General features: G+C 47.2%; 6 protein-coding genes across 6 annotated transcripts; 4 read left to right on the top strand and 2 right to left on the bottom strand.

Moving 5' to 3' along the window:
- Nucleotides 1–813: 813 nt before the first annotated feature.
- On the bottom strand, nt 814–1,521 carry BX661DRAFT_140451 (protease subunit of ATP-dependent Clp protease; the record flags this gene model as incomplete). Its single annotated transcript, XM_051532842.1, has 1 exon — nt 814–1,521. One exon carries the CDS (start codon nt 1,519–1,521, stop codon nt 814–816), a length of 708 nt encoding a protein of 235 aa, XP_051394306.1.
- Nucleotides 1,522–1,816: 295 nt separating this feature from the next.
- BX661DRAFT_177810 (galactose-binding domain-like protein) lies at nt 1,817–2,892 on the top strand (the record flags this gene model as incomplete). Its single annotated transcript, XM_051534732.1, has 2 exons — nt 1,817–1,840; nt 2,056–2,892. The coding sequence occupies 2 exons, from the start codon at nt 1,817–1,819 to the stop codon at nt 2,716–2,718; spliced, it is 687 nt and encodes a 228-aa protein (XP_051394307.1). The 3' UTR covers nt 2,719–2,892.
- On the top strand, nt 2,848–4,708 carry BX661DRAFT_209306 (histone deacetylase Clr6; the record flags this gene model as incomplete). The annotated part of the gene is made up of 2 exons (XM_051538695.1): nt 2,848–4,234; nt 4,671–4,708. The coding sequence occupies exons 1-2, from the start codon at nt 3,016–3,018 to the stop codon at nt 4,706–4,708; spliced, it is 1,257 nt and encodes a 418-aa protein (XP_051394308.1). The 5' UTR covers nt 2,848–3,015.
- Nucleotides 4,709–4,912: 204 nt separating this feature from the next.
- On the top strand, nt 4,913–5,988 carry BX661DRAFT_177812 (uncharacterized protein). The gene is made up of 3 exons (XM_051534733.1): nt 4,913–5,403; nt 5,427–5,633; nt 5,672–5,988. The coding sequence occupies exons 1-3, from the start codon at nt 5,236–5,238 to the stop codon at nt 5,909–5,911; spliced, it is 615 nt and encodes a 204-aa protein (XP_051394309.1). The 5' UTR covers nt 4,913–5,235; the 3' UTR covers nt 5,912–5,988.
- A 494-nt stretch (nt 5,989–6,482) lies between these two features.
- On the top strand, nt 6,483–7,045 carry BX661DRAFT_169026 (uncharacterized protein; the record flags this gene model as incomplete). The annotated part of the gene is made up of 2 exons (XM_051533485.1): nt 6,483–6,719; nt 6,830–7,045. The coding sequence occupies 2 exons, from the start codon at nt 6,483–6,485 to the stop codon at nt 7,043–7,045; spliced, it is 453 nt and encodes a 150-aa protein (XP_051394310.1).
- Nucleotides 7,046–9,867: 2,822 nt separating this feature from the next.
- Nucleotides 9,868–10,962, bottom strand: BX661DRAFT_66652 (uncharacterized protein). The gene has a single exon (XM_051539387.1). It carries the CDS (start codon nt 10,799–10,801, stop codon nt 9,989–9,991), a length of 813 nt encoding a protein of 270 aa, XP_051394311.1. The 5' UTR covers nt 10,802–10,962; the 3' UTR covers nt 9,868–9,988.
- Between the last annotated feature and the right edge of the window lie 3,471 nt (nt 10,963–14,433).

Raw genomic sequence — 14,433 nt, forward strand, 5'->3', positions numbered from 1 at the left:
TTATAAGACATTTTGCTCACTTTATTTTTAAAAAGGTAAAAAAATGTCTTTAGCAAACAGAAGCAACGAATACTTTTTATTTTATTTCCGACTAAAACAAAATGTATAAGGCCAGATGACAAATGCATGTTCCGCTTTGACCACATGATGGAATTGCTGCAAATAAATTAGAAAAATAAACATCCGCGTTGTTTATTCTTCTCGTCTTTTTCAAATGGCACATGCTCAATTTCCAATGCATATATTTCTTTCGAATAAGAATTCGGTTATAAACTTGAATTTTTTACTCATCTTATCTCGGCCAAAAGGAACCAAACCAACCTGTTTTTATTGTCGGCTTCTAGAAAATGAATTAATTTGTGCCAGTTTTGCAAACACTGGTGCTTTTTAGTTTCTTTAATTTGGCCTATTGAAAAGTTTGTCAAAAATATGTTTGTATTGGTAAAAAACACTTTTAATGGCATTGTCACGCGGCGCACCGTGTAGCGATTTTTGCACCATGCTTGGGCCCAAAATCTGCAAAGGATCCGCCTTTCTCATGCACTTTTTCTTCTCACGGGCCTTGTTGAATTTCATCATGCATTTTCCTTGTGAACACATTGAAGACCCTTTACAAAAAATTACCAGAAACTTGGTAACCCAGTGTGTTTGCGAACGAAGGAGGAAAGGGGACAAAAAAGCTACTTGAAGTTTAATTTTGGCGCAAATGCTCCGATGCTTGCTAGAAACCATTTGCTTCAGAAAATTATAGTAAAATGCATTGCCAAGCTGTCTTCAACAAGGGTGTGTGCTCGGCCCTCCTACCCAAAACAATCACTGCTTCGGCGGTGCAGCAGAAGGAGGGGACGGAGGGGCGTCGGGGGTACTCTCCGGCACGCGCTTCTCTAGCACCTTGTCGATAAGCCCAAAGGCCAGGGCCTCCTCAGGCGTCATAAAGTTATCCCTCTCCATCGCATGCTCAATAACATCCAAGCCCTGGCCTGTATGCCTCGAGTAAATGCGATTCAGCCTCTCCCTAGTCTTCAGAATCTCCCTCGCATGAATAGCAATGTCCGAGGCCTGGCCCTCTGCCCCACCACTCGGCTGGTGCACCATGACGGACGAATGCGGCAGCGAAAATCTCTGTCCCTTCGACCCCGCAGTCAACAGCAACGAGCCCATCGAGCACGCCTGGCCCGTACACAACGTGGAAATCGGGCACTGGATATACTGCATTGTATCGTAAATCGCCAGCCCGGCGGTGACGCTGCCGCCGGGGCTGTTTATGTACATGGAGATGGGCTTTTCGGGATCCTCGGCTTCGAGAAACAGAAGCTGTGCGACAACGACCGAGGACATGGAGTCGTTCACTGGCCCATTGAGCATTATTATGCGCTCCTTGAGCAGTCGCGAGAATATGTCAAAGGAGCGCTCACCCCGTGGGGACTGTTCGATGACGATGGGGACGAGGGAGCTGGTGGGGGCGGATGGAGGCTGGCCGTTCCAGTTGCCCAGTCCAAGCGGCGTTCTGTAGCTGCGCATGGCCAGCACCGAGCTGGGCGTGCTAGACTGGCGCAAAAGGTGCAGGGTGCGAGATAGCATGCGCATTTGTGGAGTCGGTAGTGGTTTGTTTTCTTGTCAGTACTGAATGTAGAGAAAGTAAAGAGTGCAATTGAAAAAAGAAACGAGATAATATAAGAAAATTAAAATTAAAAAAGCAGAAAGCCTTGCTTTCTGTTCCTTGATTCGTGTCGCAGACGATTACGTCGTTCATCGGGCTGGAAATCCGCCGCGTGATTTTGCCTGTGCTTGATCAAAGCCTTCACAGAAAAAATGAATGAGCAATAAATCGCCAAATCAAGTGTTGTTTTGAGGTAAGCAACCCAAAGGCTTGGTCGGGGGTTATGAGCTCACGCCTCAATCCCTTTTGTGCTCTTGAAATTTCAATTGAATTGAATCCTTCCTAACCCACTCATTTTGAACCTGGACCCAGTGTTGCATTTACATACGGATAAACTTAGACGACGAAAGCAATGAACTGCCAAACGAGGCGACTGACGACGACTACCACCCGAGCACCCTCATTCCCACGACCACAGCCATGATCACGGCCACAGCCACGGCCACGGCCATGACCACAGCCACGACGCCGAGCCCGACACAGGCATGGCCGACTCGCTCTTCAGCAAGGTTCTCCTAGAACACGTGCGTTGCCTCAACGAGAGCACACCCGGCGCCATCCAGCAAGTGTTCAAACCGTGGCACCAGCGGCTAGATACGCAGCATTTCGTCGAAAGTTGTGAAGACGACCCCGAGCTCCTAGTGTACGTGCCATTTTCCGGAATGATCAAGCTCAAGTCCATCATCCTGTGGGGCGGGTCCAGCGACTCGGCTCCGAGTGAACTGCGCGTATTCGCGAACCGCGACGACCTGGATTTCGACAATGTCAGGGAGGCCACAGCCACGCAGGAGTTTAGCCTGGCGAGGGGCGCGCGGCAGCCCGTCGAGTACTCGGCCAGAACGGCCAAATTCGGCAGTGTGCGCAGTTTGACGCTGCTTTTTCCGAGGAACTTTTTCGATGATGACGAGACTGCTAGCACGGTGTACTTTTTGGCGTTCAGAGGCGAGTGGATGCAGATGAAGGACACGCCTGTTGTCGCTGTGTATGAGCTCAAGCCGAACTTTTCTGACCACAGGACGCCTGCAAACGAGAGCTTGGGCCACAGCTCGATTTCGTAAGGCTTGGGGATCAAGAAAGCTCTCCTCTGGCATACATGCATGCTCCCTCTCCTCCCTCCCTGGTTTTTTATTTAGTGCGTGAGGCCGATGGCTGCCCACTCTCCCACCCAGCTTTTCTCTTTTTTTTTTCGCTTCGTTTGTTTATTTTTTACTTTTTATTTTTCAAAGCCACATATATTTATTTGTTCCCTTCTCATTCCTGCACTTTTACTCCGCTTAAAAAACACCAACCCAAATTCACTCTTTTTTGTTCATTTTCCAAGCCAAAGCCAAAGCCAAATTCCCGCACTTTACACAATGGCGCTCAGCAAGCGCATTACATACTACTACGATGAGGAGGTCGGCAACTACAACTACGGGTACAACCACCCGATGAAGCCCTTCCGCATGCGCATGGCCCACAGCCTTGTGGCCGCCTACGAGCTCGACAAGAAAATGACCGTCATCCGGCCTCCGCGCGCCAGCGCCCGCCAAATGACGCGCTTCCACTCCGACGACTACGTCGACTTTCTCTCGCGCGTAACACCAGAAATTGCCGAACAGCACTCAGACCACACCCACCTGTACCTGAGCGGCGACGACTGTCCGGCGTTTGACGGCGTGTTCGAGTTCAGCTCGATTTCGGCTGGCGGGTCGATAGCCGGAGCCAAGCGCATTAACCATGGTGATTCAGACGTGGTCATCAATTGGGCAGGCGGCTTGCACCATGCGAAAAAAGGGTCGGCCTCAGGGTTTTGCTACATCAATGATATTGTGCTAGCTATTTTGGAGCTGCTAAAGTATAATCAGCGTGTAATGTACTTGGACATTGATGTGCATCACGGGGATGGTGTCGAGGAGGCGTTCTACACAACCGACCGCGTCATGTCTGTGAGCTTCCATAAGCATGGTGATTTTTTCCCAGGCACCGGCAACCTCAACGATATTGGCTTGTCCAAGGGCAAAGGGTACGCGGTGAACGTGCCGCTGCGGGATGGGATTGATGACGAGAGCTACAAGAACCTGTTCCAGCCCGTCATGCGCATGGTCATGGAGAGGTTCCGACCCGGCGCAATTGTCATGCAGTGCGGCACAGACTCGCTTTCAGGAGACCGCATCGGCTGCTTTAATCTCAGCATGAAGGGCCACGCGGCTTGTGTTGAGTTTATGAAGTCGTTCAATGTGCCACTGTTCTGCCTTGGCGGTGGCGGGTATACGATTCGCAATGTTGCACGCACATGGGCGTACGAGACTTCGGTATTGCTGGACATGGAGCTGGATCCGGTTTTGCCGTACAACGACTACTATGACTTTTACGGGCCTGAGTTCCGCCTAGACGTGCCGGCTAGCAATATGGACAATGCCAATACGAAGGAGTACCTGGACAAGGTGTTTGCACACATTGGAGAGCAGCTGAGGGGAATTCCACATGCGCCCTCAGTGCATATGCAGGAGGTTCCAGAGGATTGGCCAGCGATGAGCGATGATGAGATGGATGACGAGGAAATGGATTTGGAGCCGGAGACTAAAATGACTGGTAGGCAGAGAGACGCGCGTGTGGTGCCGTATACGGAGATGTATGAGTCGGATAATGAGGAATTTGCCACTAATGTGTTTTCCTCGTATCGTCATACGGGCACATCTACTCGTCCGGCGAGAGAACAGACGAGGTAGGTTTTTTTTTAATTTTTAATTTTTTATATAAATCCATTACGCTATCATGCGTTAATATATCATAACATGTATATTGTATCTAATTTGTATACATAAGTTTTCTACCCGAAATCCTATAATCATTTATAATTTAAAGGATCAAAATATCTCGTAAACGAGGTGTCAGATTTATATTCTAGAAATATATTTGTGGCCGTGTTTTGTCTTTCAGTTAATCAATTTAAAATACAAATTTTCAAAGAGAATCTAGATATATTGGAGCAATATAGTCAACTTATTTATTATGTTTGCTTGCACAGATTTTGGAATTGTATGTAACCTTACATTGCATCTGTAAAAAAAAGCGCGGGCACCACGCCTTGCAGAATAATATTAATTAATATATCCACAGTTTCAATAATATCTTGCTAACTGTCTACTTTATAGACATCAAACATTGCTTGTTTTTACTGCATAATTATGCGTAGCTATAAAAAACGTTTTACCACAACTTTTTTATTTGGTAATGGTTGAAAACCTTTTTAGTTTTACTCTTATTATTAAAATAGCGTATTTGTTTGTTATTTTACCATGAAATTTGCAATTCGATTTTTTGCATCTCTCGGGCTAGCGCTCCTGGCATCCGCTGCCACCGCGCCTTCGGTTCTTTGGACTCGCTAGATAGCTCCAAATCACCCCCGCCTGTCCGAGCAGCAAACCAGGGAAACATTAAGGAAATCCTTTGTCGGATAACATTGTCCGTGATACCCAGGGCTTTGACCCCGTATTCCTCCATGGCACCCTTTCGGGTGTAGCCGAGCTTCTTCATCAAAACTACAACAACAATGCAATTTGTCGTCCAACTTTGACATACTTTACAACAACATGATTGCACCCCTGGGCTCGACCGTATCGGCGAGCTATCAAGTCATGTACCGGTACACTTCGGACGATGCTTACATCAATGCCATTGTGTCAAGGATCTATAACAAGCTAATTATCTCATCTCTGGACGCCATTGGCCTGTATTATGCTAACGGGATATACACCATAGTTTTGGCCAACGGGTGAGTCAGGTCCCACAGGTTATCGATACATGCCCGACTTATGCCACTCCTTATGTACCAGAAAGTATTGTAAACGGCGTAAACCTCCCGCGTATCCTATGCTCTATCAACACGGAGCGCGTCAAAGCCGGCCGCAGACCATTGGCTGTACACAAGGCACTGAGCGACGAAGCCAAAGAGCAAGTCAAGCTCATGGATGCGCTGGGTCATTATTTTGTTGGCGAGCCACGCAAAATCGATGAACAATTAAAAAGAAAGCCCCCAGAATTAGCCCACTGTACTGGGTTGCTGGCCAGGGGAACACGGACACAGACACAATGCTCGATGCGCTTTCATCCAAATATTATGACGACGTAACAAGCTCCAATTACACTATTGCTGGAGTTGCCCAGCTGAATGGATACTGGTCGTTTATTTTGGGTGGCCTGCCATATGGTATTACAACTCGTACAGTGTGTCCGGCAAATTTGGACCAAGTGACGTACGTTTATTAAATTTTACCAAAAGCGCATGTGATTTGAACGGATATACAGTTTGGGCGTATTGTGCTGACAAAAAAAATTTTGCATGCAGTGTCTGTTAGTATATGCAATTCTTAATGCATTTGCAAATAAAGTATCAATGCAAAAGAAAATTCGAATTAACACGTGAAACTAACACTGGAAAATTGTAGTATAAAAAGGTGAATGATTTTTACGTGTTAGAAAAGGTATATAATTAGCCGCTATTCACGCCTGTCTATACGGGCCGAAATGGGATTCACCAGTGTGTGCATATGTCCGTAGATATACAAAATTTTTACATTTTTAAACTTTATATAATAAATATGCGTACAAGTGACACTGATTGGTTTGTTGCGACTAGCAATGACTGAGGAATTTGACATTTGCATTTTTAATAAAATACGCTCAACTATTTGTATGTATTTATTTATTAAACAACTGTAATGCATTGCACTTTTAATTTTTAACTTTTTATTCACATATATATATATATTTACAATATCTACCTATCTTATTTCCAGACTTGTTTTAAACTCTGAATACTAAATCTCAACAACTAAACATGCTACCAAAATTTATTTTAGTGCTTGCCATTGCTGCAGCCGCCGCACTTGGCCATATGGAGCTGGTTGCGCCCTGCCCCCGCTATTCCTCCAAGTGTGCTACCAAACCAGCACTTCCCACTGGCAAAATCATTGACTACGATCTGAACAGTGCCATTGGTAGTAATGGCAGATCTTGGAACCCTTATGCAAGCATACCACGCCGTGGCCCCAAGCCACAGAGACATGGGCCGCTGGTCAGCCGGTTACTGTTTTGTTTAATTCTGGTGGGGCCACTCATAGTGGCGGTCATTGCGAATTTTCGTTGTCATATGATGGCGGCAGCACATATGTTGTGGTTCACCAGGTACTACGTTATTGCTTTTACACGGCTGCGCCCAAAGCTGGAGGCGTCGATGCTGTTCGCGCGTACACATTTACTCTGCCCGCGGGTCTTCCTGGAACCAGCAACGCCATTTTTGCTTGGACTTGGGTTAATGCGGTTGGCAATCGCGAGTTCTACAACAACTGTGGCGAATTTCTATCAAGGGCCCACCTGGATCATACACTGGAAAGAAAATGACTATTGCCAATTACGGTCCTGCATACCCAGTGATTTCAGAATTCTTTGGTGACTATGAAACTGGAATACAGCACTACACGACCAATACAACCAATACCACAGTATAGGAAGCGGTTATGCGACGGAGGCTTACCGAAACATGTACAACCACCGAAACTACAGCCACATTTTTGGTTGAGGATAGCACCACTTCTATGCATGTATCTACTTTATTGGCTGACGTGCAATTGATCTAGTGAAATTAAATCAAATGTAGCAAAAAACGATATTGCCTGGTTGTCATGGATTACCATGCCTTTTAGGTGCAAATCAGAAATTTTCCTTGCACGTTTTGGCATTGGGTTATCTTTCCTCTATTAATTTTTTTCTAAAAAATGTATTCCAATTCCAACTTGTCATAATTTCAAGTTCTTCCTCGTGAGGTTGTCAATTCAATTGTCAAGTATCTTTTCAACCTTGCCAATGTTATTTATATTGGTGACATTAATGAAAAAGCGAGGATATGGCAGCTGGTGCTCTTATGCAGTGTAGCGATATTTGGCGAGCGGTCATTTTGGAAGGTCTCTGGCGTGAAGTCACCATGGAGTGCTTTTTGATGGTACAGTGAGCGATATGTCCTTTAAACGCTAGCCTAAGTTAGCCTGTACTCCGACGCTTCGGATTACCCATCTTGTGAAAAGGGTTGTAGTTGTATGCACTGGCCGAATGCAGATGGCCTCGAGCAAAGCATCTGATCAACAGGTCTAGCCAGCCCAGTTTTTTTCCAAATGCCATTGCATTAAAGGTTGTTTTACCCAGCTATAGGGATAGTCGTTCTGTCAGCGCAAATCTTATTGAACTTGGTGCGAGCGAGTTTGCCCAGATATCAAGCGGATGGTTCCAGCGGTGCGTGGCGTTGCAATCCATAGCATTGATCCACATTACGCAGATGGTTATGACATGGCCAACAACCATCTCTTGGGCAGGTTCAGCATCGATTTGTGCCAGTCAGTGAGCCAAGTGTCCATTAAATGGTCATGCGGTGTGCAACAATATGATGTGGGATCAGAGTGGGAGATGGGCTCACAGACAGAAAGTACGAGGATTCACAACGCGACCACCCGCTTTGTTGAGCTCATTCGTCGGAACGCAGGCACGCTGCAGTCGCTCGAGGTGCGTTTGAAAGATGACCAAAAGATTAGCGATCTTTGCAGCGACGATTCTGGCCGTGCCATCGTTTATCCACTCCTCGAAAAACTTATCATCTGCATTATAGGAATCACACTTCTCCATGTCTGATGCTGATCAAACAGTTGCATTTCCGACGGTTAAATATTTATTGCCTTGATTACTTTGATCATGCCGACACGCGTTTAAGGAATCAGCAGCACGCTCGGGTAGCTTTTGTTGGGCCTTAGTGTTGATTCAGTTACAAGGTTTGAACAAAATGGCTTTTTTTGCAAACAAGCTGCCGCTATTGCGCCATATAAAGTTGTATAACTGGATCAGAAATGCGGCTGTGGTATTACCAGAAGCCAAAGCAACTCGATTTGCAAGCAAGCTCTTCGATTCGGCACAGTTTGTACACACGCTCATGCTTATCGGCAACTTTGAAAAATAAATGTTTCATAGTGGCATGCAGACAGCAGCCCCATGGACCAGCAGCATTCAGCGGCTCACCTTTGCGGGAAATTTGTCTTTTAAAGACATTTTGGACTTGCTTGAGCACCTTCCTGCGCTGAATAGGCTTTATTGTTGGGTTGAGGAGCCTGCCACTGTCAACGGCGATTACAAAGATTACTTTGGCAACCCGGTCGATATTATTTACTAAAACAATTATCCGCTGTCAAAGTGCTTTACCAGCTGTTTTTTTACCAAAGGAGAAAAACATTTGACGTATATGGCGTGGGCAGTTGCCATGTTGGCTATACTTTGCTCCCAGTTTTACTTACGCATTTGTCGATGGCCAAATTGCTGAAGATATTATGTCTGAATCAAAATGGTCAGATTGTGTGAGCAACTCGAGCAGCATTGCGGGCAGCTCGAGCAAGTCAAAATCTTCGAACTAGGAAATGTATATTAATTTATTTTAATATATTAATATTACGCAAATTGACAAACTGTTCACTTGATAACTTTCTTATAAATGTATCAGCTGTTTTTTGGGTGTATCAATATAAAAAGTAAATTAAAATATTTGGGTATATCATAGAAGATATGAACAACCACAGCTGGTCATTCTACACAATCTAATTAATAAAAATTATCTATTGAACCACAAAATTTAGATTTTATTATTCATTATTCATTATCCATTGTAAAAAAATATGTTTTGAACAAGCCCTTGTATGCAAATATTGTAAATATATAAATCCAAAAAATAAAAAGTAACAAAAAACTAAACTGCCAACGACTTTATACTGTCCGCAAACCTGGATAAATATTTATAACCCGCCAACCTATTAATGTTTTCTAACAAACTCATTAATATCCAATTTTGCAAACTGCGGACAAGCAATGGCAATAAGTGCAATGGATTTAGCCCTATTATTGACACTATCCAGCATCTACTGTCAAGCGCCAACCAACGGAAATGCTTGCCAAAAGTGCCGCTAATGCTATTGACATAACACCAAATCTTGTTGTCGCCAATTCCGTCGATACTGGGAGCAACATCTATTGGCAAGCAACGCAGCTTTTGAATATAAGGCGCATGTCGCATAATGGAAACAATGTCCGCAAAATTTAGTGACACTGTGGGAATTCTATGACTTGCAAACAGTTCAAGACAGAGTTCCCGTATACATTTGAACGTTATATCCTTGTCACATCTGCAAAAAGCTTAAATGTATGGATCCGAGTTGAAGCGCCGAGTGCTGGTAAAATCTGAAGAACAAACTCCCGAAATCTCGTTTCCAGGTATCTCTCGGTAATAAGATATGGACCAACATATGTTAGACCAATTTACTGGACGCTTGGGAATTTGTTATCTGTAAAAATGCAACATTTGTCTGCAATGTCAATAAACTCAGAGGTGATGTTGATATCCAGTCTCTCTAGCGTGCGGCTGTTGCCTCTGAACAGAGCATCGTCAACAAACGGATAAGGACCACTGAATTTGTAGTATTTTAGTGCGGGGAAGTAGACAGTCGTATCTGTGGGTTGCGTCGCCGCCGCAGCTGCTGATAATCTCGATATAATCGATACATCCGTGTAGCTTCTGCATATAAACTCAAAAAACTCCAAGCATTGATAAACGATGAGGGCTTCCTGGACATTGCGTAACAGTGCGGTTGCCATCTGTATATCCAAACATCCTAAAGAAAGGATTTTCAGCGATGCTGCATTCCGCTGAATGCATTCAACAATCCACACGGGATTGCTGCTTTCGCCAAACGCCAATTGATTTAGGCACAATTGACCAAGGGGTTCTAGGGTACCAATACAAAATAGGCTGCAATTGTGCTGAATGGAAATTCCGCTTACTCCCCGATGCAGCTCCTCTGCGATCTGACTGAGTAATTCGCCGGATTGCCCGCTGGTATACTGATAGAAGAATTCAGGCCATGCTATTTCAACTTGCTGGATAGTCAGTGCCATCTGCCTAAACTTGCGCAAGATTACAATGACATTCTGCATGGCAGCAGCTGGATTAATAGGCTCGCGTATTAAAAAAGTACAAGCGCAGCGTGCGGCAAAGCGGAGCGTGAGGGCGGCTGGGAAAACAACGTCTGTGAGTGGTAATTGCAAGAATTGAGCAAGCACCCCGCCGTCCATGTTTAGAACTCCTAGACCAATATTGATATCAACGGTCCTTACAGAACGACCTGTCAGAATATCCGGGTGGTTGAGGCCTTGGGCCAATTAGGAAACGAAAATAAAAAGGAAGTAGATTTTTGAAAGTCTAACTGAACAACGCTGCAAGTTTTATTTATAAAAATGGAGCGCCAGTTGTGGCAGCTGTGGAGAATAGCTGTCGCAAGAGTTTTGTCAGCATTGTGTATACAATTAAAAGAGCTAATATGAAAGTCAATAACCGACTCGATAATGTGCCAGGGCAGATTTTGGAATGTCAAAGGCGTGCTCATGTCGAAATTTATCAGAGGATGATAGAATTTAAATAATAGAAATAATGGAAGAGAAAAGAGATTGAACGATAATGACAAGTTTTTTTATATTCGTGGCGGAATTTTTTGATCTCTATATATATTTCCCTACAGTATTATGCAGTGCAATTTTTTTAAAACAATAAAATTGGGCTGATATGCCAGAAAGAATAAAATCGAAATTTTTTATGCGCAGCAACTTACGCAGCATACATTTTTTTGCATGAAATCCGTCCCAGTCCAGTCCAAACCAAGCGACGCAAATGCCCACCAGCACAGATCGTGATTTGATTTTTTCAGCTGCTGATTGGCCATCAAGGAAAAGAGAATGCTGGACCATCCAATCATACACGTTTATTCTACGCTTAGTTTCCATCAGACGCGGTGAAAGCAACAAAAAATTTTAGTGCCCAGTGACGCCCAAAGTATAAAAAGGCACACGCAGCTGTGTACACGAGCGATTCATTTTTTATCCAAACCAAAATCCGATCCCTTTTATTGTTTTTATCTTTTCTCATCCTCATCATTTTCTTTTGAAAACCCCTCCTCAAAGCTTTTAATACCTTTTTCTTCCTACCCTCTCCAACCATGACCAACACCGAGTGGACTGGACGCAAGGTCCGTGATACGTTCATCGAGTACTTCGAGTCGCAGGGCCATAAATTCGTACCGTCATCGCCGACGGTGCCCCACGACGACCCGACCCTGCTGTTTGCCAACGCTGGTATGAACCAGTACAAGCCAATCTTCCAGGGAACCGTGGATCCTGCATCTGACTTTGCCAAGCTCACCCGCGCTTGCAACAGCCAAAAGTGCATCCGTGCCGGTAAGTCTTTTCAAAAATAATGGATTTTTACCGTACTGTGCTTGTTGTTTTTTCATTCCATCGCTTACTGCACCGTCTACACAAAAAAGCCATTTGGCAAGAATGTGAGCGGAACATTACATTGTTTTTTGCATTGATGTCTGGCAGACTATACTGCTGCCGGCCTATGTTTGCCTTGGTGATTGTTATCGCCAGCCATCTGTTATTTTTATTTTCCGGAGAATGCGCCTTTCAGTCCTTTTATCCTCCGTCGAGCGGCAGAGTGGCGAGACGTATTTTTTGCTGGTGCTGTTATCTCGGTACGATCTGCGCAAGATAGATGTCTCTGGTCTTGTTTGCAGCGCCCACGCATACATGCCGTTCTATCCCCTTTTCTCGGCCCTTTAAATTTTGTTTTTTTGCGCTGGAAAAAAGAGCGAAATCATTCGTTTCAGAGTGACTCACGTTTTTGCTCCAATCTGCAACCATCCTCGTGCATTGTTTTCCTGATTGCTGTCTGTTTTCATTTCCAAGTACTAAGTCACGCGGCGCCTCTTCAACCGCCTTTTCTACTGTTTTATAGGCGGCAAGCACAACGATCTCGACGATGTCGGAAAGGACGTGTACCACCACACGTTCTTCGAGATGCTGGGCAACTGGTCGTTCGGCAACTACTTCAAGAAAGAGGCCATTGGCTACGCGTGGGATCTGCTGACAAACGTGTACAGCCTGGACCCCGAGCGCCTCTACGTGACGTACTTTGGCGGCAGCGAGGCAGACGGCCTGCCCGTTGACACCGATGCCAAGCAGTACTGGCTCGACCTTGGACTCCCCGAGAGCCGCATCCTGCCCTTCGGCTCAAAGGAGAACTTTTGGGAGATGGGTGAGGTCGGCCCCTGTGGCCCCTGCAGCGAGATCCACTACGACCGCATTGGCGGGCGCGACGCCGGGCCGATGGTGAACCTGGACGACCCCGATGTGCTCGAGATCTGGAACCTTGTGTTTATGGAGTTCAACCGCGAGGCCGACGGCTTGCTGCGCACGCTGCCCAGCAAGCACATTGATACGGGCATGGGCCTTGAGCGCCTGGTTCAGTGCTGCAGGACAAGCGGTCCAACTACGACACCGACGTCTTCATGCCGACGTTTGCGACGATCCAGGAGCTGACTGGCGCGCGGCCATACACGGGCAACGTCGGCGCCGACGACACGGACGGCATCGACATGGCGTACCGCGTCATCGCCGACCACATCCGCACGCTGACTTTCGCCATCGCCGACGGCGGTGTGCCGTCTAACGACGGGCGCGGCTACGTGCTGCGGCGTATCCTGCGGCGCGGCGCCCGCTACGCGCGCAGAAAGTTCAACGTCGAGCTCGGCAGCTTCTTTGCGCGGTTGGTGGACACTGTCACCGAGAACATGGGCGAAGCGTTCCCCGAGATCTGCAAGAACACCGACACCATCAAGGCAATTCTGTGCGAGGAGGAGGTGAGCTTTGCGCGCACGCTGGACCGCGGCGAGCGGCTGTTCGAGCAGACCGTGGCCAAGATGCCCGAGGGCGCCAAGCTGATCCCCGGCGCTAGCGTCTGGCGCCTGTACGACACGTTCGGCTTCCCCGTTGACCTCACGCGCATCATGGCCGAGGAGAGCGGGCTGAGCGTCGACGAGGCTGCGTTTGAGCGCTCGCGCCAGCAGTCGCGCGAGATCTCCAAGCAGAAGAAGGGCGGCGCCAGCGTGACCAAGGTGGAGCTGGACGTGCACACCATTGCGCAGCTCAACGAGCGCGGCGTGGCCAAGACCATTGACGAGCACAAGTACTCGGATCGCTCGGTCGATGCCACCGTGCTGGCGGTCTTTGACGGCAAGGCGTTTGTACAGACCGAGTCGCGGTCGGCCAGCACCACCGCCGACGACGCGCCCATGGTCGGCGTTGTGCTGGACCGCACCAACTTTTACGCCGAGCAGGGTGGCCAGGAGTGCGACACCGGGTCGATCGTGTCTGCGGACATGTCGTCCGAGTTTGTCGTCGAGGGCGTCAAGGTGTACAACGGCTACGTGCTGCACACCGGCTACCTCAAGTACGGGTCGATCAGCGTCGGCGATGCGGTCGAGGCGCAGTACGACCACGACGAGCGGCGGCTGCCCATCCGCAACAACCACTCGGCCACGCACGTGCTCAACCTCGCCCTGCGCAAGGTTCTGCAGGACGACGAGGTCGACCAGCGCGGCTCGCTTGTGGCGCCCGACCGCCTGCGCTTCGACTTTTCGTACAAGAACGCGATCAAGCCTGAGGAGATCCGCGACATTGAGCTGATCTGCACCAAGGCCATCCTCAATAACCACCGTGTGTACTCCAAGGAAGTGTCCCTGAGCGACGCGCGCCAGATCCACGGCCTGCGCGCTGTCTTTGGCGAGGTGTACCCTGACCCCGTTCGCGTGGTTTCCATTGGCGCCGACATTGACGCGGTGCTCAAGGTGCCCAGCAACCCCGAGTGGGCC

The sequence above is a fragment of the Kickxella alabastrina genome (assembly GCF_025024165.1).
Source record: "Kickxella alabastrina strain RSA 675 chromosome Unknown BX661scaffold_3, whole genome shotgun sequence".
NCBI lineage: Eukaryota > Fungi > Kickxellomycota > Kickxellomycetes > Kickxellales > Kickxellaceae > Kickxella > Kickxella alabastrina.

Bases quoted from the DNA above. Each gene is read 5' to 3' on its own strand.
- BX661DRAFT_177812 (XM_051534733.1), top strand. From the start codon at position 5,236: ATGATTGCACCCCTGGGCTCGACCGTATCGGCGAGCTATCAAGTCATG. The intron at 5,634-5,671 runs GTTGGCGAGCCA...ACAATTAAAAAG, and splicing joins ATGCGCTGGGTCATTATTTT to AAAGCCCCCAGAATTAGCCC.
- BX661DRAFT_66652 (XM_051539387.1), bottom strand. From the start codon at position 10,801: ATGGACGGCGGGGTGCTTGCTCAATTCTTGCAATTACCACTCACAGAC.